This window comes from Trachypithecus francoisi, unplaced genomic scaffold, assembly GCF_009764315.1.
Source record: "Trachypithecus francoisi isolate TF-2019V2 unplaced genomic scaffold, Tfra_2.0 Lachesis_group21, whole genome shotgun sequence".
Lineage (NCBI taxonomy): Eukaryota > Metazoa > Chordata > Mammalia > Primates > Cercopithecidae > Trachypithecus > Trachypithecus francoisi.
In genome coordinates this window covers 52,387,488-52,411,062 of record NW_022681467.1, presented here as the reverse complement: position 1 = coordinate 52,411,062, position 23,575 = coordinate 52,387,488, and the positions used below count along the sequence as shown (strand labels likewise).

At 50.3% G+C, this 23,575-nt stretch overlaps 1 protein-coding gene across 1 annotated transcript; it reads right to left on the bottom strand.

The window, feature by feature from the left end:
* Nucleotides 1–759: 759 nt before the first annotated feature.
* TFAP2C (transcription factor AP-2 gamma) lies at nucleotides 760–10,749 on the bottom strand. Its single transcript, XM_033186816.1, is given in 8 exon segments — nucleotides 760–2,088; nucleotides 2,091–2,305; nucleotides 3,282–3,426; nucleotides 5,779–5,897; nucleotides 6,471–6,687; nucleotides 8,160–8,211; nucleotides 8,326–8,811; nucleotides 10,437–10,749. Coding segments are annotated over 8 exon segments (1,350 nt in total). The 5' UTR covers nucleotides 10,485–10,749; the 3' UTR covers nucleotides 760–2,020.
* Between the last annotated feature and the right edge of the window lie 12,826 nt (nucleotides 10,750–23,575).

The following is a 23,575-nucleotide window of genomic DNA, read 5'->3' as shown; positions in this document are numbered from 1 at the left end:
TGCCAAGTCCTCCTAAGAAACACCTGCCTAGCCGGGCGTGGTGGCTCACACCTGTAATCTCAGCACTTTGGGAGGCCAAGGGGAGCGGATCAGCTGAGGTCAGGAGTTCAAGATCACCCTGGCCAACATGGTGAAACCCTGTCTCTACTTAAAACACAAAAATTAGCCGGGTGTGGTGGTATGCACCTGTAATCCCAGCTACTCGGGAGGCTGAGGCAGGAGAATCGCTTGAGCCGGGGAGGCAGAAGTTGCAGTGAGCCGAGAACGTGCCATTGCACTCTAGCCTGGGGGAGAAGAGCGAGACTTCATCTTAAAAAAAAAAAAAGAAACAGCTACCCAAAGAACACCCATCATCATTTCACTTCCATTCTTGACCAGCGTACAGTATACTGAGTACGGTATGTCAGTGTACCTGTTCTCAATAGAGTAACCTTCCATGAGACATTGTTCCCAAAACACTGGCCCCTCTTAGAGTCAATAAACTGTCCCTCAGACATTTCCCAACACTTCCAGGGTGGGGAAGATGATTCTATCCACCTGCAGTTGAGAGACATTGATGAGAGCGTAAAGACCTGGCGTAGCTGAACAGTCTCACTAGAGAGAGAAAATGAAACTTCAGGTTTCTCCCCAACAGCACACAAAACTTGCCTGCTCAGGGTATTAACTAAGCCACAGTCAAGCCATAAATCAGCTCTGCCCTAATTCCATTCACCCGAAAGACTGGGGAAAAAAAAAAAAAAACCTATAGCCAGACTTTCCGATTCTAACAAGAATACTTTTATTATACACTTATCATACACACAACAATTATTTGGGGAACATTTACAGGCAGAGAGTTCAATTCCAAATCTCCATTTCACCCACACACACTTACTGCACACTCACCTTAGGGTTCAGCCCAACAGAAACGAGACAAAGTTATTGCTTTCTGAACAGCTTCAATTAAATAGAATCTTCCAAGCCAAGAACAGAGCCCAGCATCCTCTTAATTCTTAATACCCTGTATATATGAATAAAACCTTATGATGTGTTATAGATTACCCCATCACCATTAAAAGTTAATATTAAAATTGGATCCCATGTCTCAAAAAAGTTGTAAGAAGTGCACCAGTATTTACAGACCCCATTAAATTATGCATAAATAAAATCTGTACACTCAACGCACTGTTTCTTAAAATACAGAACCTCCACGGGGACTTGGGGGTGACAAACAGCAACAAATTGCTTCATGCCTACCCTTTTCAAGTTTACTCGAAACATCTGAAATAAATATGCAAATAAAGCTTCAGTACCTTAAAGGAACATGTCATTTCAAAGAGTCTTCCAACTTTCAAAGTTAAAAAAAAAAAAGGGAGGAAAAAAATTATCAGCAGGCTTCGTTTTCTACAAGTTCCCTAAAACCAGAAGGCCCCCTTTGAACACGGGGTTTAGAGTGTGTCAAGTACCACCTATTAACTAGTTGCTAAGCAGATAGAACCTTTGCTTCCTACCAGAGGACTTGATCTCCGAAGAAGCTAGATACACACTTTTCTTTTTTTCAAGGTAAATATTTAGCGGACACAAAAACCAGCCATTACCTTAACACTGAAAAAAAAAAAGGAATTGTTCATCTGTTGATCTAGAACACATCAATCTGACATTTCAATGGCTAAGTGTGTGGGTCTGTTAGCCCAGGGAATGTATTTAAAAGATTCTAAAACTCGTAGCACCACTTTCAGAGGAGGAAAGAATGGGGTTCAAAAGAAATAATAATAAAAGCTTAATGAATAAAGAGCCAGTACTTGTCACCTTCTGAAAATAGGTCCAAAGTTAGGAGACAGCTCAGCGCTAGAGAAACAACTAAGGAATCCAGGAGCGGGTGATCGCTGCGATCCAGAACCAGTGAAGACCCCTTAAAGAGTAAGGTAGGTAAGAAACTCTTCCCCCAGGCCAAGAGGGGTTCCCAGTCTGTGCGGTGGAGAAGGATTTTTGCAGTCCTGTTCCTTCCCGACTCTCCGAACCTTTCTTCTTCGTCCCAGTTTTATTTCCTGTGCTTCTCCATTTTCTCCAGGGTTTTGTTAGAATCAGCTGGACTCTGGTCTCCGGGTTCATGTAGGATTTGTCTATGACAATCAGGGCTTCTTTGATGTAGTTCTGCAGGGCAGACACCGCGGCACAGATGGCCTGGCTGCCAAAACCGTGGGTAATCAGGCTGAAATGAGACAAGCAGTTCTGTATGTTCGTCTCCAAGACTGGGGCGGGCCTGCTTGTCCCGTGGGGTGTCCGGTCTTGGCTGAGAAGTTCTGTGAATTCTTTACACAGTTGCCTGTGAAGACAGTCAGTTGACTCCGTGAGTTCCATCTAGCTCCTTACAGGTCAAGAGCATAGAACCAACTACCCTGAGGATGACGCCTGGGAGGCAAGCAGAACCGCCTCAACCAAGGAAGGAGAATTTAATACTAATAGCCAACTGCTGCGCTTAGCACCTATTCTGCGCCAGGCTGAGTTAAGCTGTTTTAAAGCACTATCTTGTTTAATCCTCATGCAATTAGAAAAGATAACAGGATTAACTTAACCCCAGTTAACTGGCCAAAGTCACCAGGACTGGTAAAAGTAGTGGGGCCTGGATTCCAACCCAGAGCTTAAGGGACAGTTTACCTTGGTACAAGTTGGTTCCAATAAACAAATTCCCTGAGGAACCCGCAGAATGAAGCATCCCCCTGAAACTCGCACTCCTGACACAGCCTGGTTCAGTGCGCTCTCTTTTACCCCATTTCCTGGCTTGACTAGTTCTGCTTCATTTACCATGATTTTAAAATCAACTTACTGTTGGTTTCTATGAGAAAATCCACAGCTGCATTAAGTCGTTTTTGAGACAGTTAATTTGCCCACATCTCCTACAAACCCACCCTGATCTTTACATTTGAAAGACAAAAGTCTTGCTATCAGGAGGTAGAAGGCACACAATCTCTCTTTACTGGTTGTGACAAAACAAATCGGGTTTTCAACACATTTTTGTAAGTATGCAAACACAATAATGAAAGGGCAGCTCAACTATTTTGAGCTGAATAACTAAGCAGCTCAAAAGTACTCATGGCTGAGTCATGCACTCTTCTAAATCAGACAAAAAGTTAATGTATTTGACTTTGTAAAAGAAGCTTCCTTGCCATTTTCTTTTGCTCCGCCCTATTTTATTTCAAGAATATTTCTTTGTTGAGCCATCGGGACTGTGGAGGGGGAATCTTCTCAACCTCAAGGTCTGGAGCATTGAGTCATCATCAAATTCAAGTTCAGATACTTACTGGGCCGCCAATAGCATGTTCTTCCTAGCTGCCATCTCATTTCGTCCTCCGAGATGAGGTCTGGTTAAATATTCTGCCACTGGTTTACTAGGAAATTCGGCTTCACAGACGTAGGCGAAGTCCCTAGCCAAATGAACAGCTTCACCTAGAATAATCAGTGGCAGGTTTTAAGGTGGCTGTGGTCACTGACACCAAACTGCCCTTTTCCTCTTTTTTTTTTTTTTGAGATGGAGTCTCGCTCTGTTGCCCAGGCTGGAGTGCAGTGGCCCAATCTCAGCTCACTGCAACCTCCACCTCCGGGACTCAAGCAATTCTCGTGCCTCAGCCCCCTCAAAATAGCTGGGATTACAGGCATGCACCATCATACCCAGCTACTTTTTGTATTTTTAGTAGATACAGAGTTTTGCCACATTGGCCAGGCTGGTCTTGAACTCCTGGTCTCAACCCGACGGCTCATGCCAGGGATTACAGACATGAGCCACCGCACCAGGTCCCCATTTTCTCTCTTTCTAGTATTCACTGTCTACCAGTCACACGTTGCATGCAAGAATGAAATCATATACAGCGCAGACAACTCAGCTGGTAGGTAGAACTTTCTAGGGATTCTCAGTAGGTCCTCCATCCCAGGAATAGAGGGTGGAGATCCCACAATGTGAGCAGAAAAGACTTTGACACTTTTAACTGCACAGTCAAGTCAGCCCTCTGTATCCATGGGTTCCGAATCTATATTCATCCAACTTCAGATTGAAAATATTCAGGGGGGAAATAATGAACGGCTGTGTCTGTACTAAACACAGACTTCTGCCATTATTCCCTGAGCAATACAATGTAACAACTATTTACATAGCATTTACATAGCATTAGGTATATATAAGTAATTCATGTAGAGATGATTTAAACTATAAGGAAGGATGTGCGTAGGTTATATAACAAATGTAACATTTTGAACATCTTCAGGTTTTGGTATGGGATCTGGAACCAGAGCCCCATGGATACTGATATGAGTAAACTTGAAAAATGTTTACCACTCCTCCGCTCAACAGATAATCAAACATACCCATGTTTTCTCTTTATATTAAGTAGTATCATTTTGGGGAAGTAGAAAAATGTAAGGGCTATAAACATGTTTGACAAAAGCAAACTAGTCACTTCTCTATAAAACGGCAACGTCTGACACCTTACTGTTTTTTTTTTGTTTTTTTTTTAACAGCGCCTTCTTACTGAAGGGGCAGATCTCTAGAGTGTTTCTTTTCAAAAGGATGGGAGGGGTGTGTTTCCTAAAAACCAACTTGGAGCACCCTTTTCCCTGTCTGAGTCAGTGGAAGAACTGAGGGAGACAACCAAGGGAGTGATCTCCCACCCGAGAGGTACCTTCCCTGGCTCCAGGGTGCAGGACTGGTGAGTTTTTCAAAAACCCAGATGGTGGAGGGGCCCCTTGGGTTGACTGAAGCAGCCTTGGAGAGCCATTGTTCTGGAACACACTTTCTTATTCAATCACCCTGCCTGGCTCGCAAGAAACCCCAGCAGAACCGCCGATTCTACAGGCAGGACAGCTGTTCTCAGACAGGCAGCTCCTTTCTCCTTGCCCTGACCTCCAAAGGCACTCGTAAAAGGTAGAGCAGGGACTCTGCCAAGTCTCTTTGAGCACCACAGTCACGCCATCAGAGCAAGGAAAGAAAGTAAGTCTTCAAAAGAGGGTACTGCCACGGGGAGCCCGTTTCTCCTTGGCTTCCCCTGCCCATAGTGAGAGCCCTAAGCCTCTCTCAGCGTCCAACTCTTCCTGGGAGCAGTAACAACGTGCTTTGTTTTGTTTTTAAAAAATTATTTTACTTTCCCTTAAGCTTCTTTTAAAGGTTGTGTTGCATTCTTGGCTACTGTCCAGGTTGGGGTAAAAGGGCCCCCCATTCAAGAAACTGAAATGCTATGTCCTACTATCTTAGCACTGGCTAGAAGAACTTGTGCATGGGCCAGGGGTTCGATTAGTTTCTTTGGATGGGAGGAAAGAAAAGAATTGTGAATCGGGCCCAGTCATATTGTGTACAAGAGGTTCTCTTCACTGACCACAATCCTCAGCTACAAAATAACCCACAGCTACAAAAACCAGAAGCAGTACTTCTGCTCACCAGTAAGTAACCAGCTTTTATTCAAGGTGTACCAAATGATCAGCTGTTATCTTTCAAAAAAAACTGGTTCATTAAAAGGAAATGCCGACACCCCTAGAGTGTGGTTTCTTAGGTTAGGAAAACCAGTTTCTTTCCAACATTGATTCTCTGGGGAATACACAAGCGCCTACCTGAGCAGCCAGATACTTAAATGTTAACTTATTCGATAAAATTAACTGTGATTCATTGCAATAAACTTAGAGGACAATTCCAGTTGCTTTCATCTGTACTTGCAACCAAGTTTTAAGAGTTGTTTTCTAGTTTTTCTGCAAGAAGTATTAAAGACATGGGCACAAACTAACAACATCACAAACCAAAAACAAAACCCCACTGACCTTCTACTAAGGATGTCAGGAGAGTCACGTGAGCAGCCTTCCGTCTCCCAGCAGGAAGATTCAGCCCAATCTTGTCCAACTTCTCCCGCAAGGACCGGCCTCCATTTTTCGACTTGGCTCTAAGAAAAAAAAATTGACTGGTTACTCGCAAAAAAAAAAAAAAACCACACACACACTTTAAAAATTCTAAACTCCTAAAGTGCTGCTGTCAAAGCTGAAATCCGTCAAAGACTATCTACATCATGTGCACCACAATGAAAAGCGGTAGCAGGATCCTCTTTTAATTAGTCCCGTGAGATACAAAATCGATCTTTCCTAGCATCAAACTTTGCAGCACAGAGTATTTCAAATTGTACGGGAGCAGATACATTTTCACTTGTGAAACTACAACAGCCCCACAAAAACTCCCTGGGGAACAAACCCAGGGTGCTCCCCACCTCCCCTCAATACAGATGCTATCACTTCATACATGGGATCAAATTCTAACCAAATGAGAATTTGTGAGCACTGTTTTAGCACTTCCTCCCACATTTGGCACTTTCTAAAAGAGAAGAAATGTACTAAAAACTCTAACCTGATTAGAATTCAGTGTTAGGCATAAAGTCACATAAACGTTAAAAATACCTCCTGGGCCTCTGACACACTCACCTTCAACTACCCAACCACCATGCCCAGAAGTGTTCCCCAAGTACCTTCTGAGAACACCTCCCAGTAATGAGGCATTTAAGCATTCAGGTGGGGACAGTCGCCTCTGTACTTCAGCCACTGTCACTTTGTATTTAGACGTAGAGCTGAGGAGGGACAGTCTTCCAGGGACTGAGCAGAAGACCTCGCTGGGGTTCATTACGGCCCCAACCAGCTCCTTCTGACACGGGAGGCTCAGAGGGTTCTTGGTCATGGAAATGGGACCTGTGAATGAAGGTCAGAGCTGGCAGTCACAAGAGCTCTCTCTGAGCAAAAGAGACCTTTTCAAAAGCACTAAGCAAAGCGGAAAGTGATCTTCAGACAAGCATCGCTACACACTCCACGATCAACTGCAGGCCGACTTTTTTTTACACAGAGTCTCACTCTGTGGCCCAGGCTGGAGTGCAGTGGTCTGATGTCTGCTCACTGCAGCCTCAGCCCGCGGACTCAAGTGATTCTCCAGCAGGCGCCCACCACTACATCCAGCTAATTTTTTGTATTTTTAGTAGAGATGGGGTTTCATCATTTTAGGTAGGCTGGTCTCAAACTCCTGACCTCAAGGGATCTGCCCGCCTTGGCCTCCTCAAAATTACAGGCATCAGCCACTGCACCTGGCCATGGCTGACTTTTTTAAAAAGCCCCCTACTGCAGAGACAAATCTAATCTGAAATTCACAAGTTAACACCTTGGGAAGTTAATTAGTGAAGATCCCAAGCTTGGAGGGTTTCTTTCTTTTTTTTTTTTTTCTAGCAGCTGCTGAAAACTATTTAATTAGAACATTTGTTTTCAGAAGACGGCTTCAATACTAAATAAACGGTGAGTTTTTTCCCCACCCAAGAACAACCAAACTCATAGGACACAGTAAGATTCTTTGCCAAAATTTTTCAGTGCAATTGATCACAGTAAATTTAATCATCCAAACTAATACGTTCTAAGTTTACTGAAAACTTTTAGTCTTTTCTGAGTTTTTCTTCAAAATCAATTTTTCCTCCATCTTCAATCTATTTAAGCAGTTCGAGTAACAGACTGTAGCTACCTTCAATTTAGGCCTACGCTATTTCCCAAAATAGTCAAAATAGTAATCCTGTCAGTTAAGTAACTTAATTTCATAAACCACTCACTCACCAAGTAATCCAGTTTTCCAAATCCCCTCCTCCCCCATCCTGCAAAACCCTCCCTCTGACAGATCATTCCAAGCTCTGTTCCTTTTAGAGGTATTCATTTGGTAGGCCAAATTGCTTAAAAACTTTTCTTGCAAGTCAGATTTAAGGAGGTTTTACATACACGTGTTTGAAATCAAAAATAAAATCACAACTTATTCAACAATTAAAATTTGTTACAGAACCAACCACTCAACGAAGGTGTGACTGTGACTTTTTTGTTGTTGTTTTTCAAATTAAATCAGTGTTCACTCGCTCTGGAAGACTTATTCTCACATTGTAAAACACCCACTGGAACTCAAGGAGTAACATTTTTCCAAGAAAAAAAACTAGGCAGTAACAAATCCGGAGATTAAGAGACAGCGCCTAGAAGGTCGGAGGGAAATCCCCTCCTCTCACTCCTAAAATCTAGCTTCCACGAATCCCCTTCAGTCCCTTCTACCACAAATGTCCCGTATTAATACCCCCAACCTTGCCAGTCAACTTCACAAGCCCAGATGTGTGATCAGAGGAACACGATGCCACCTTGCTAGTTACCTTTGCGAATGACTGTCTGATCGTGCAGCAGCAGGTGCTGGTCGTCGACATTCTGGGGGAGAGAGGACAAAATTCCCTTAAGTTCGGGGGAGCCTAGAGGGGTGCAGGGTGGGGGCAGAAGGCCTTAGGGCGAACAGGTCCGGGCAGGAGCCGCGGCGCCGCTCACCTGCACCTCGTCCATCTGGTGAGCCATGTCGTGGAGTCCCAGGTTCTCCGCCAGGCCCGCGGCATCCAGGGCGTGTGCGTGGGGCAGCAGCAGGTCGGAGCGGCGGTAGGCATCCCTGCGGGCGCTCACCGCACCCGCCTCCAGCCCGGAGAGGTGGGGCAGCAGGCCGGCCGGGCGCCCGTGGTGCGAGGGCAGCCCCGCTCCCTCCTGGCTCTGGCGGCCGGGCCAGGCCTGCTGCTGGCTGCCTGTGGGCGCCGGCTGGTGCAGGGGGTTGATGGCAGCGGCATACGCTTCACCCAGATGCGAGTAGGGGTCGGCAGATTGGGAGTAGGCCAGCTGCTGGTAGGGAGGGGGAAAGTAGGGTGGCGGCTGATATTCGGCGACTCCAGTGTGGGAGAGGGGTGGCGCGGGGCTGTAGAGGTGCTGCCCGGCGGAGGAGAGGTGGGGGACTCGCGGATTCCCATTGCTGCTCCCGTCGTGGCGATCCTGGAAGAGAAAAAAAAAAAAAAGAGACCCCGCTAGTGCGAAACCCCGCTAGTGCGAACTGGCCGGCGTCGCCGGGCTGCGCGGAGGGCCCCAGGGAACCAACCCCACCAGACCCCGCGGGGCTTGCCCAGGGTCGGAAGGTACCCGGGGGCAATGTGCCCCGAGGATTTCGTTGTAAGCAAAGAGTGCGCGGAGGGAGGAGAGTCTGGTGAAAGACCTGGGGGAACGAGTTCTCAAAGCCCGGCGGCGAAGGTCTGGGCGCTGCTCCGAAGCCCGAGGCGCTCGGAGGCGCCAAGTCCGAACCCTGGGTCTTGGGCCAGAAAAGGACAGGGCCGGAGCCCGGGGCGAAAAAGCCGGACCCTGGGGCTAAGGAGCTGGACGCCCGGTGCAGAGCGATCTCGTGGAGCCCGCCCATGGCGCAGGGACTGCTGGAGGTGGCAGCGCGGCAGGCGCGGACAGAGCGCGCGGCGCGGGACATGCGCACCTCCCCCGCCCCCGGGACCCTCCCTTCCACGCCCTCGGGACAAAGACCTCCGGGCCGGCGGCGCTAGCAAAGCAGGGCCCGCCACCCTGCCCCACCCTGCCCTGCCCCAGGGAGTGAAGAGGGAGCGCGCGCACAGGGCGGCCCTCCATGCTGGCCAGGCCCAGCCGAGGGGAGTAGTAAGTGGGGGTGCCCTGCACGGCCAAGGGCAGTGTTCTCGCACATCGGGACGCAGAGGAGGCATTAAGGACCCTGGAAATTGGGCAGCCTTGTCCGCGCACTTTCCCTCGCCCCTGGGCGGCCCCACTTAGTTTCAGAAGGATGCGGGACCCCATCTGCCCAGGGATCTCGGGGCGCCGGGAACCTGGAGGAACATGGCGCTGTCGCCTCCTGGCGGAAGCGCCCGGGCTTGCGGGCAGGGGCAGCCCCTCCAGGCCCCGGAGGCGCAATGAGCTCCCGCGAGTCCGTGGCCCGAGCTCCGCGCTCCCAGCGCGCCGCAGCTCGCCTAGCGCTGCCTGAGTCTTCTTCCTCTTCCCGCTCGCCGCCTCCCTCCCTCCCACTCTCCGAAACTCTAGCTCAACCTGTCCGACAGGCTGGAGCACTCGCGAGCGCTTACGGCCCCATCTGGCCTCGGGCACCCCCCCACACACACTCCCCAGCCCCCACTTCTTTTGAAAGCCAAACTTCGGTTGTTTTCGTGCTTCCCCGAGGAGGTAGCGGGGCAGGTGACAAGCCGGCCTTGGAGGAGTGTCCGCCAAGGTGTCGCTGGCAGGTAGCCTCCTCTGACCCCTTGGGACGGAGACTTCGTGCGTAAAAGCCACGTCTGAGGGTTGCAGACGGGACACTTTTCCGAGAAAACGGGAAGCAGGGCTGTTTGCCGCTTAGGAAAGCGCCCGGTGAGCTGTGTGGGTGGGATTTGCCATTCTCTTTCTAGGCCTCGTTCCCGAGGGCAAGCCATTTAGGAAAAGGCCCTATACAGGAAAGGGACCCTGCAGAAATGGACTAAGGGGTGTCCGAAGAAGTGAATCCCGTCCCACCGAGAGGCCAGGGCTCCTGTGCCCTCGTCCCCGACCTCGGTCCAGTGGCCCCTGCCTCCCGGACTGTCCTCGGCGGGGCGGGGCTGCACCCCGGAGCCCCAGCTCACCTCGCAGTCCTCTTCGTACTTGACATTATCGGTTATTTTCCACAACATGGCGTCCGGCGTCCCCCAAAACAATCGCCAGTTAAATCCAGGCTCCCCCCAACCCCCAAGCGGTAAATCCAAAATCGGGGTCACGGTGACCAGGCGTCTGCCGCCGCCCCCGCCTCGCGCGGGCCTTCCTGTACGGGTCACTGAACGCGCATCGGAGGCTCTGCGAGCGTAGATGCTGCCGCCGCGGGTGTAAAGACCGCTGCCGTGGACAGGGAAAGCCGCGCCCGAACTGTGTGCCCTGGCTATAGCCGGGGGACCGGTGCGCCTTAATGAGAAGGAAATTATCATAACTCCTCCCCGGGGGCCGGCGCGGAGGCCCAGGCGCCGGGCGGGGCGGCCCCCAGCCAGTCCCAGTCTAGCTCCGCCCCGCACCCGGGGCTGGCGCCGCGCCGAGCCCCACGCTGTGAGGGACTAAGAGCGGAGTCAGTGGGCGGTGCCTCGTTGACAGCCGAAGACCTGCGAGGCCTGGGTCCCCCGACGCGCCTTCCTTCTGTCGCCTCCACCGTAAGCACACCTGAGATTGGCAGGGCTGGAGGAAGGGATCCAAATACTGAAACCCACCCCTCTTTCGCCTAAACGGCCTTCATTCGGTCCTCCAAAAGACGGATGTCACCTGGAGTTAAGAATCTGCGCATTCGGGGAGCGACTCAGCAACCGGGGTCTCCTCATCTCCTAAAAACACATCCCATCCCACCTACTTCCCACTGAGGCTTAAAGTCTGAGCTGGGATCATGCAACTGGAGCCCCAATCCACCAGAGAGGCCCAGTTCCCTCCGTGGGCACAGCGCGGTCCTGGCCCCGGGACGGGAGGAGAGAGGAAAGGACTACTGGGGAGTCTGCCCCAAGGGCCGCAGAGGCAGCAGACGGTCCTACCCGCCCAGGAGTTGCGGAGAGCGGCGTCTCGCCGCTGTTGCCCGAAGCGCATCTCCCGCGGCTGGGTGAGGCGGGGGGGGGTGGGGTGGGGGGGGTGACCCGCGCGCACTGGACCAGCCCAGCGGCCCTGCCCTGCCCTGCCCTGCCCTGCGGAAGGCCGGCTCGGCAGCTGCCTCCGGCGGGCCGGTCACTCAGAAGCCTCTACTCACCCTGGGAAAGAAGCGCGGGGCAGGAATAAAACCCGAGCGCTACGAGTAAGGTAGGGGTGAGGAGGTGCAGAAGTAGGGAGAGCGTGCAAAGAGCCCTCGACTGGAGAGGTAGACACCCAGGTCCCACATGTTGAGGCAGAAAACGAAACTTCCTTCCACACAAACGCTGCTTCCCTCTCCCCTTCGGTACTTGCCACCCAAACTTGAAAGCAAAGTGCAATATTAATTTTTAAAATTTAAACTAACGAAATTCTTTGGCTCAGTTATTACACAGCAATTGACTTTCACTGTAAGGGGAACATCGCTAATTCTCGAGGTCGTATTTGTTGGGACGCCCCAACTGGCTCCCTGGGCTGGATTTAAACATTCTGAGGGGATTCCAGAAGACTATTTCTATTTGATACTGAATACTTAATTCTGCAATAATCAATGCCTATCAGGACGGTGCCCGCACCTGGAGTAGACTTGACTCTCCCATCCACAGAATGGTGGCATCCACTGCCTCACTGTACCTTCTCAGGTTCGCTTGACTTTCAGCATTTATTTAGACCCAGGTGGGCCTAAAAGAAAATAATAATAATAATAATAGGCGTCGTCCAAGGGAAACTTTCCCCCGGCCTTAGACAGCAGCCAAATCCGAGTGATTTTCCGACCAGATGCGAGAACAAAATCTGGAAGTTGAAACCACTGAGACTTTTAGGCCAAGCATGTCTGCGGGGCTTTGCACTAAGGAGAACAGTGCATAAAAGACACACAGGACCCTGACACTTCGGTCCCAAAACAGGCGTCTGGGGGTAAAATAAGTTACTGCAGAAGCAGCGCTCCTGGTATTAGCGGCGGGGGAGGGGGACACCTGCCAGAAGCAGAAATTAGACCTAGGCCCGCAGGCACTCCAGAGCCCAGGTTCAGGAACATGGGGTCCTAGACTTGCCAGAGGAAGGGTGCGGCGCCTCCTTCGGGCGCCTGAACTGCCTGACGGGTGCCGCTGGGCGGCCCGACATTCTGGGCCTTCTAGCCCTTGGTTTTATTCCCTGACCCGGCCTGCGGTGCAGCTTGAACAAGTTGTCTCGTCTGTGCTGGCAACTTTACCTCCGGCACGCTGGGGCCCGGAATGAGCAAGGTGCTCATCCCCCATGCCAAGGCCCTGGCTCTCCTTTCCCGCAGCAACACTAGCCAAAGCCGCCCGGAGGAACGGGGATGCCTCCCCGCCTGGGAGCGTCTACGCAGGAGGCGAAGGGAGTCGATGGGCACTGAGAGCTCGCGCAGCGCTGTTCTCTGGGCCCAAAGGACCCAGAGGATCCGGAACCGCTTGGCAAAGGCCATTCTTTCCCAAGGAGCTTCCCTGGACCCCGGCGCTGCCCCCTTTGCAATGGGTAAGCGCTCGAATTGGAACGCAACCTACGAGCCCTCTTTAAGGAAGGCGGCTAGAACAAATCCTGTCTTCTTGGCACGGGAGACCCTTCCCGAATACGCACACTCTCGGCTTCTGGGCCGGCACCCAGGCACGCGCGCGCCCTTGTGAGGAAGCCTCAACCCTTCCTTGACTTCAACTTTTCTGCTCAGCAGACAGCCGGGAACCGAAGGCTCCAGCATCCAAGACAGCCTCCCTCCAACGTCCCCGCCCCTTGCCCACGTGAAGACGCGGACTGCGTGGCCGCGCTCTAGACAGCTGGCGCCCGCGGAAGCGGACCCTTCTGGAGCCCGGAGGCCTCGCAGCCGCCTGGAGAAGAGGGTGGAAGGTTGTCGGGGGTTCCCCTCTACCGCCCCCTAGGGAGCCTAAACTCACATACTCCCTGGAAGCCCTGGACCCACGCCCCTATGAAACCACAGACCGGGCCTCTGCAACAACAGGAGCGCCCCAACAGCGCGCCACTTCCAAAGAGGCGCGAGCTGGTGCCTTTGGGAATAGGGCTCCCGACCCCAGGCCTGAGTCATCCGCCGCCCCTGTCCCCACCCCAGACCGAAGAAGGCAGCCAGGCGGGTAGAGCAAGATTCGGGCAGATCTGCGACTCCTCTTCCCGCCCCAGGGAGGGGGCGCCCGAGGAGAAGATGGAGGCCCCCGAGCGCTTTCGCAGACTCCGCGCCACGCGCCGGGTGTTTGTCCCGCCTCTCGGTAAAACGTGAGCGCCGGTAGGGACCTCAGGAAGTGGCAGACCCGTCAGGATCAAGCAGGGTGGAAAGGCCGGGGCCTGCGGCAAACCCAGGAGGAGTGGTAATTCACGCCCGCCACGCACCCTTCGTGGCACTGGCACCCACTGGACCGACACTGGCATCAAAGGGCACCCTGAACTATCTATGTCCAGTAAGGGCACGCCCTGGGGCACCACAGACATCAAGTCACAGCCACTCCAAAATAATTACAAAAATGATCATCGTAAAGAACAGACTTCTTTAATAGGGCGCGAAGCGGCCGCCACATACGGACGCCTCTGGTCTCGGTCCGACTAGACTCAGTTCACTGGTCGCTTCTTTGCGCTCCGCGTCAGGCCGCGTGCTCTTCCTTTAGAACCTTTTGAGCCTTTACCTCTTCCTCGCAAACAACTCCTTTTTTCAAACAGGCAAAGTGAGGCGAGGAGTTGAGGGGCCCACAGGTTCCCAAGCTTTCGAGGAGGGCCTGGGTCCACGTCAGTCCTGGCCCGCCAAACGAGACTTGGTGGGCACAGTCTCTAACCTGACAACCACCTGTCCCATTTCACAGCAGGCAAAAGTGAATTTTTAGTCGCCCAACTACCTGAAAGCCGCAAAGGTGCCTAGGGTTGAAGGCCACCTTCCTAGCGGTTCTAGGGAGCCCGTTAGAGACATGCCTGACTCCCCCCCTGCCCAGCCCCGGGGGACCCCCGCCCGCCTGAGGCCTCGCACGCTTGGCCGCGGGATGGTAGCCTCCTGTCACCTCTCCACTAACATCCCGGAGCCCAACCGTACGCACCCTAACCGCTCGGAGCGCAGGCCCGAGGACTAAGGCGGGAGCCCCGTGTCCCCTGAGGCCTTCTCCGCTCCGCGTCCTGGGTCACCACACACTTCCAGGCCAGCTAAGCCCGGCGGCTTTAACTCAGATCTTGGTCGCCGCCAGGCGTGGAGCAGGCCACTGTTGCCAGACGCTGCGCGGACCCGAACTCCTGCGCCAGTACTGGGCGACAGGCAGCCCGGGCAGCACCCAGGAGCGACCCTGCACGCCCCCAGGCGCCCGTCCCACCCAGCGCCACCCCTCGCCCTTCGCAGCGAGTCCTCCCGCAGCCTCTTCTCTCTGCCAGCCTCCGGGGCCGCATCTGCCCTCCACCCAGACACCTCTTTTCTCACCCGTAGGAACTGGAAGCTCATGGTGCCAGCTCTCCAACCCTCTGTGAGTTGAGGATTTTAAGAGTAGGAGCGACGTAGAAAAAGTGTTCCCCAAGGGCCGAGTCGTGTGCGGTAAACACACGCTTCCAGCGTTTATTTAATTAACGGGAGGGGGAGGGGAAGGGGGGATATTCACAGCCAAAACGAGCTATCGCGATTGGAAGACAGGCAGGAAAGGTCCCTGTTACTCCTCCCCTGCCCTCCTCCCCTGGGAAACTATAAACTCTACATTTGAAAAGGGTATACCCTAGGGCTTTAAATTATCTTTACATATGTATACGACAAGCGGTACGTAGGACTCCTTCAGTCAGAAATTATTTTAAATGTAGCCTACGTCTTACTGGCAAGGGAATATTTTTTTACTTAGTTAGTTTCTAAGACCAGAACTATTAACATTTCTGGGAATTCTCAGCCCTCATGCCACATCACAGGTTTCCGGGTTCAGCTAAAATTAAACCAGGGGTAGTGAATTCTTGGAGTAGGGGAAGAAAGGGAGTGGGGTTTGGGGTCTTCCTTAAGTGCCAGAGAGATTTGTTGGCACATTACATGCTAATTTGCCTTAAGGAAAGGGGCAAAGTACATAGAAGGAAGGAAAGAAGGAAGGAAGGTAGGAAGGAAGGAAGGAAGGAGGGAGGGAGGGAAGGAGAGGAAGGAAGGAAGGAAGGAAGGAAGGAAGGAAAAAGCAAAAACGAAGAGCCCAGTAAAACAGAAGAAGAAGACTGTAAACACAGAACTAAATGCTGCTGGTTGACTGCACCATCAGTTTAAACATCCCGGGGCCCACTGTGATGACCCAGGCCAGGCTGGAGAAACCAGACTTTTACAGAAGCTGCTTCTGATCATCTGAGTTCTTGCTGGTTTTCACACAAAACCTGCTCAGGCCACCCAAACAGCTTCCTTCCAAGAGAGGTGAGTTGAAAACTTACCAAAGATTCCCCTACATATGCCTTAGAAGAAACAAAAAACCAGCAGCAGGCAAGCAGATTTCCACCCACCTGCTGGTAACCCCTCCCAGAGTTTCCCAGAGCCCCAGCAGCCTTCAAAGGCAGTGTTTTCAATGCACAAAAAGGCTGGGTGCATGGCTCACACCTGTAATCCTAACACTTTGGGAGGCCGCGGCAGGCGGATTATCTAAGGTCGGGAGTTCAAGACCAGCCTGGCCAACATGGTGAAATGTCTCTACTCTCTCTACTAAAAACACAAAAAATTAGTCGGGTGCAATGGCTTGCACCTGTAATCCCAGCTACTCTGCAGTGGCACGTGCCTGTAATCCCAGCTACTCGGGAGGCTGAGGCAGGAGAATCCCTTGAACCTAGGAGACAGAGATTGCAATGAGCCAAGATTATGCCTTTGCACTCCAGCCTGGGCGATAGAGCTAGACTTGGTCTCAAAAAAAAAAAAAAAAAAAAAGGAATGGAATGTGCATTCTTACACTGCACGAAACAACAAGTGACTTCAACCCAGCAACAATTTCATGGAAAGGGGTTTAAACATTCACCTCTGGCTACTTCTTAGGCCAAAAAATAGGCAGAATACAAAAAGGCAGGGAAAATAAGTCTTCATTGGAGGTGTGACTAGGATTTTGATCACTAATAGTCTAAGAGCGACACATGCCATACTGTATGTCCCTGCTACAGGAGTAACTGAAAGGACACCCAGGCAGGAGGATGGGGTGGGGGGAGGGGAGGTGTAGAGAGAAAGCCAACTTTTTACTTATTTATTGTTGGGTTTTGGTTTTTGTTTTTTCTTATTGCGGGAGTTGCAATTAATATATCCTGTTATAAGTATTTCTCAAAATAAGCACAATGATCACTGTTAACATCCTGATTTCATTTAAAAATTAAATTTTTGATGTTGTTATAGTTACATGCGATACAGTCACAGCAGCAGCTCCTGGGTTCAAGCAGTTCTCCACCCTCAGCCTCCTGAGTAGCTGGGACTATAGGAGCCCGCCACCACAACCGGCTAATTTTTGTGTTGTTAGTAGAGATGGGGTTTCACCATGTTGGCCAGGCTAGTCTTAAACTCACCTCAAGGTGATTCACCCACCTTGGCTTCCCAAAGTGCTGGGATTACAGGCATGAGCCACCGCGCCTGGCCAATATCTACTTTTATAATTTAAAAAAAACAAAGGATGCCATAACCATTGTTAATGCCCAAATCTATTACTTGTCTTCAGAAACTGGAGCACCTTGTCCTGTCACGATACATGAGGATGAAAAATTGGCCCTTGGACAAAGTTCCAACCTCCCCAGGATCCTTTTCCTCTAGACAACACCCACTGGCAGGGTCTGCAGGTAAGCTGGAGCAACACCCTTTTGGGACAGTTCTTTCTCCTTTGTCCACTTTTTTAAGTCCCACGAGCCAGACTGTAGTATCCTAATTTTCTCTCCCTCATCTTCCTCACGTGGCACACAAACGTGGGCTTCCCTAGACCCAGTGCCAAGCTCCTGAGTCCTGCATGTAAGAACTCATTTCAGTGGAGCTGCAGGCCCAAAAACAACAGCAACGTGACAAAGGCCAAAATGTCACCATGGCAACCCAGAGATCCAGAGGGGAACTCTAGCCAGCAAAAATCAGCACCAAATTAAAACCAGAACCTCAAAAAAAGAAAAAATATTATTCTTTAGATCTACTCTGTATACTCTGTAGTATAAAATAAATATCAGTCTCCAAGCCCTTTTCGGTACCAGGCACACCAATAAAAAATTTTTAGAGACCTAATACATATATATGTATTTTCCCCTCCACTGAATAAAATCTTTTTTAAATTGTTTTTATTTTTTAGATGGAGTTTCGCTCTTGTTGCCCAGGCTGGAGTGCGGTGGCGCGATCTTGGCTCACTGCAACCTTCGTCTCCCAGGTTCAAGTGATTCTCCTGCCTTAGCCTCCTGAGTAGCTGGAACTACAGGTGTGCGCCACCACACTTGGCTAATTTTTTGTATTTTTAGTAGAGGCGGGATTTCACTGTGTTAGCCAGGATGGTCTCAATCTCTTGACCTTGTGATCTGCCCATCTCAACCTTCAAAGTGCTGGGATCACAGGCGTGAGCCAACATTTCCTTTCCTTAAGAAACTTAGATATGCGGCCGGGCGCGGTGGCTCACACCTGTAATCCCAGCACTTTGGGAGGCCAAGGCAGGCAGATCACGAGGTCAGGAGATTGAGACCATCCTGGCTAACACGGTGAAACCCCGTCTCTACTAAAAATACAAAAAAATTAGCTGGGTGTGGTGGCGGGTGCCTGTAGTCCCAGCTACTCGGGAAGCTGAGGCAGGAGAATGGCTTGAAACCGGGAGGCGGAGTTTGCAGTGAGCCAAGATCTTGCCACTGTAATCCAGCCTGGGCGACAGAGTAAGACTCTCTCAAAAAAAAACAAAAAAAAGGAAAGTTAGATATGCTTGGCTGGGCGCGGTGGTTCATGCCTGTAATCCCAGCACTTTGGGAGGCCGAGGTGGGCCGATCACAAGGTCAAGAGATCAAGACCATCCTGGTCAACATGGTGAAACCCCGTCTCTACTAAAAATACAAAAATTAGCCAGGTGTGGTGGTGGGCGCCTGTAGTCCTAGCTACTTGGGAGGCTGAGGCAGGAGAATTGCTTGAACCCAGGAGGCGGAGATTGCAGTGAGCTGAGATCACGCCACTGCACTCTAGCCTGGCGACAGAGCGAGACTCCATCTCAAAAAAAAAAAAAAAAAAAGAAAGAAAGAAACTTAGATATGCTCAAAGGAGATTCATACTTCCCTACCCTAATTTATCCGATGAGACAATAATGCACTTTCATTTTGGTTAAAGATGTCCTACTGCTGAGTAAACAGATCTGTTACGCCCTCGTCCATTGTCATTTATTTGCCAGTTGGAAAGTTCTTATCCATTAAAATCCTGCACTTAGCCTGGGTAACATGGCAAAATCCCATCTCTACAAAAAATACAAAAATGAGCTGGGTGTGGTGGCATATGCCTGTGGTCCCAGCTACACAGGAGGCTGAGGTGGGAGGATCACTTGACCCCAGGAGACTGAGGCTACAGTGAGCCATGACTATACCACTGCACTCCAGCCTGGGTGACAGTGAGACCCTATCTCGAAACAAAACAAAAAAATCCTGCACTTAGCACAAAGCAGTGGCTCTCAAATAATGTCCCAGACGAAGAGCATCCCATGGGAACTTGTTAGAACTCCCCATTCTCAGGCCCCACCTCAGACCCCTTGGAATCAGAAGATCTGTGGGTGGAGCCTGGCAGCTTGTGCCTTGACCAGCTCTCCAGTTGATTCTGGAACACACTGAAGTTTTGAGACCCACTGGCATAAATGATTGCTATGAAAACAAGGGCAATATTATTTATTATCTTATTCATATGTGAGACTTTGACATTGTGTACACCGAATCCAACCTGCGTGTTCCAAAACCATAACTATATAGAATAGGGATTTCTTTATCCTTTACTGTGGTTCAGATCTGTGAACCCTTTTTGTACTGAAGGTTGTACTTTAATCTTATCACAAATTAGGCTTTTAAACAGTAACTTTACCTTACTCAACACCACTCATTAAGACCTTGACTTTGTTTTAAATAAATAGTTTTAGGCTGGGTGCGGTGGCTCATGCCTGTAATCCCAGCACTTTGGGAGGCCAAGGAAGGTGGATCACTTGAAGTCAGGAGTTCGAGACCAGTCTGGCCAACATGGTAAAACCCCATCTCCACTAAAAATACAAAACTTAGCAGGGTGTGGTGGTATGCACCTGTAGTCGCAGCTACTGGTAAGACTGGGGCAGAAGAATTGCTTGAACCTGGGAGGCGGAGGTTGCGGTGAGCCGAGAATCCACCACTGCTCTCCAGCCTGGGCTAAAGAGCAAGACTCTGTCTCAAAAAAAAAAAAAAAAAAAAAAGACGGGTCGTTGTTTGTTTCACTGCCCTGTGTAATTGTGCAATGGAAATGGTTATTTCCTTTTATTTCCCCCTCCACCCCAATTATTTCCAAACATCTCAAAGCTCCAAGCCCTTCTTTGTCCCCTACCCTTGCTGTCACAGGAGTTGACAACGGTAAGCAAACAGATTGGGCAAGAAGGGGCTTTATCCAGAGTCATGCTTTTAAAAAATTAATAATAATAATAATATTTATTTATATTTTTGAGACGGAATTTCACTCTTGCTGCCCAGCCTGGAGTGCAATGGTGCAATCTGGCCTCACCGCAACCGCAACCTCCCAGGTTCAAGCGATTCTCCTGCCTCAGCCTCCCAAGTACCTGGGATTATAGGCACATGCCACCACGCCTGGCTAATTTTGTATTTTTAATAGAAACGGGGCTTCTCCCCTTTGGTCAGGCTGGTCTCGAACTCCTGACTTTGGGTAATCCACCCGCCTGAACGTCCCAAAATGTTAGGATTACAGGCCTGAGCCATTGCGCGCCCAGCTCCCCCCACATTTTTTTTTTTTTTTTTTTAATAGAGATGAGGCTGGGCACAGTGTCTCACTTCTGTAATCCCAGCACTTTGGGAGGCCGAAGCAGGTGGATCACAAAGTCAAGAGATTGAGAACATCCTGGCCAACATGGTGAAACCCTGTCTCTACTAAAAACACAAAAATTAGCCAGGCATGGTGGGGTGGGAGGCTGAGACAGGAGAATTGCTTGAACCCGGGAGATGGAGGTTGCAGTGAGCTGAGATCGCACCACTGTGCTCCAGCCTGGCAACACAGTGAGACTCCATCTCAAAAAAATAAAAAATAAATAAATAAACAACCAAATAAATAGAGATGAAGTCTCACTATGTTGCCCAAGCTGTTCTCAAAATCCTGGGCTCAAGCAATCTTCCCACCTTGGCCTCCTAAAAGTATTGGGATTTACAGATGTGAGCCACCATGCCCGGCAGACTTATTTTGTTGTTGTTGTTGAGCTTTTATTAACTGTTTCCACTTGGGAGGTTACTTCCATAAATTCGTATGGAGGTGCACATTTTTCTTTGCCTCGGACTCGACTAGGCACAGGCAGCTACAGCCTGCTCTAGTGGGAGGCTGAAGACAGAGAGCAAAGGTAGGGGCCATGCTTTATGGCACTCAGCATTAGAAAATAGGGGACTCAACTGCCTTAAATGTCATATTTTATTGAGAGTTGCCCATGGAGCTGGAAGGCAGGTGGTGTCTGTCTTTCCCAGAATGCACCTCATTCTTGTCCCTGAAGCTCGTGGTTAAGACCACAGGTTGGAAGCCAGGTCTAGTCCAAACTTTGACTCTGCCATATCTTAATCAAAGTTCTTCAACAGCATGGAGGCAGCAATAGTGCCAGCCGGGCGCGGTGGCTCACGCCTGGAATCCCAGCACTTTGGGAGGCCGAGGCAGGTGGATTACCTGAAGTCAGTAGTTTGAGACCAGCCTGGCCAACATGGTGAAACCCTGTCTCTACAAAAAAATACAAAAATTAGCTGAGCATGGTGGTGTGCGCCTGTAGTCTCAGCTACTTGGGAACTGAGGCAGGAGAATCGCTTGAACCTGGAAGGTGGAGGTTACAGTGAGCCAAGATTGTGCCACTGCACTCCAGTCTGGGTGACAAAGCCAGACTCTGTCTCAAAAAACAAAACAAAACAATAGTGCCTATCTCACAGGGTTTAGGATTAAAGGAGAAAATGTAGGTAGAGTGTTTAGACAGTAATAGCAAAAATAAGTGTTCCAGCATAACTGTTACTATTGTCATTGAGATTCTCTTCATTCTCATAGCATAGAGGCTCTCTGACCCAGACTGAATCCTATTTCTGAGGCTGACCATGCCCCACACCCCCAGGCCTCCGGGGTCAGGTGCGCCAGCTGTACACTGAACCACCTCTCTGCACCCCTCATCAGCCAGGTCCACCTCCTAGGTCCATCTCCCAGGTCAGCAGTCCTCAGGCGAATCAGAAAATGAGAGGAGCTTAAGACATTCATTCCAGGCCGAGGGCGGTGGCTCATGCCTGTAATCTCAGCACTTTGGGAGGCCGAGGATCATGAGGTCAGGAGATCGAGACCATCCTGACTAACACGGTGAAACCCTGTCTCTACTAAAAATACAAAAAATTAGCCGGGCATGGTGGTGGGCGCCTGTAGTCCCAGGTACTCAGGAGGCTGAGGCAGGATAATCACTTGAACCCAGGAAGCAGGGGTTGCAGTGAGCCAAGATCGCGCCACTGCACTCCAGCCTGGGCGACAGCGACACTCCGTCTCAAAAAAAAAAAAAAAGGCAAAAACAAAGGAAGCAGATGAAATAGTCTCCAATTTCCCCACACTCCCATTCACAGAGATAAAACTACTAGAACACAGAAGTATGATTCTACACTTTTTCTAGTCATAATCTGTATGATTTATGATATAGAAAATATAACAAATGTTACATTAAAGCTATAACATTAAACATAATTTTTTTTTCTTTGAGACAGGGTCTCACTCTGTCACCCAGGCTGGAGTGCAGAGGAATGATCTCGGCTCACAGCAAACTCCACCTCCTGGGTTCAAGTGATTCTCCCACCTCAGCCTCCCAAGTAGCTGGGATTACAGGCACACGCCACCACACCCAGCTAATTTTTGTATTGTTTGGTAGACATGGGGTTTCACCATGTTGGCCAGTCTGGTCGCAAACTCCTGACGTCAAGTGATCTGTCCACCCTCTTCGGCCTCCCGAAGTGCTGGGATTACAGGCGTGAGCCGCTGTGCTCGGCAAAAACAATAATTTTTGTTTGTTTCTTGACCCAGGGTCTCCTTTTGTCGCTCAGGCTGGAGTGCAGTGGTGCAGTCACAGCTCTGCAGCCTCCAACTCCCCAGGCTCAGGTGATCCTCCCACCTCAACTTCCCGAGCAGCTCATGCAGCTTACAGGTGCATGCCACCTTGCCCAGTTGATTTTTGTATTTTATGTAGAGATGGGGTTTCCCCCATGGTGCCCAGGCTGATCTCCAACTCCTAGGCTCAAATGATCCACCTGCCTTGGCCTCCAAATTGCTGGGATTACAGGCATGAGCTATCACGTCTGGCTCATAATGAATTCTTTTTTATTTTTTTGAGACGGAGTTTCGCTCTTGTTGCCCAGTCTGGAGTGCAATGGCATGATCTTGGCTCATTGCAACCTCCACCTCCCAGGTTCAAGTGATTCTCCTGCCTCAGCTTCCCAGCTAGCTGGGATTACAGGCATGCACCAATATACCCCGCTAATTTTTGTATTTTTAGTAGAGACGGGGTTTCTCCATGTTGGTCAGGCTGATCTCGAACTCCCAACCTCAAGTGATCCTCCCGCCTCAGCCTCCCAAAGTGCTGGGATTACAGGCACGAACCACCGCACCTAGCCAAATTTTTTAAAATAACAATAGTGGAGCCGGGCGCGGTGGCTCAAGCCTGTAATCCCAGCACTTTGGGAGGCCGAGACGGGCGGATCACGAGGTCAGGAGATCGAGACCATCCTGGCTAATACGGTGAAACCCTGTCTCTACTTAAAAATACAAAAAACTAGCCGGGCGACGAGGCGGGTGCCTGTAGTCCCAGCTACTCGGGAGGCTGAGGCAGGAGAATGGTGTAAACCCGGGAGGCGGAGCTTGCAGTGAGCTGAGATCCGGCCACTGCACTCCAGCCTGGGTGGCAGAGCAAGACTCCGTCTCAAAAAAAAAAAAAAAAAAAAAACAATAGTGGAGTCATCAGCCTGGGCAACATAGCAAGACCCC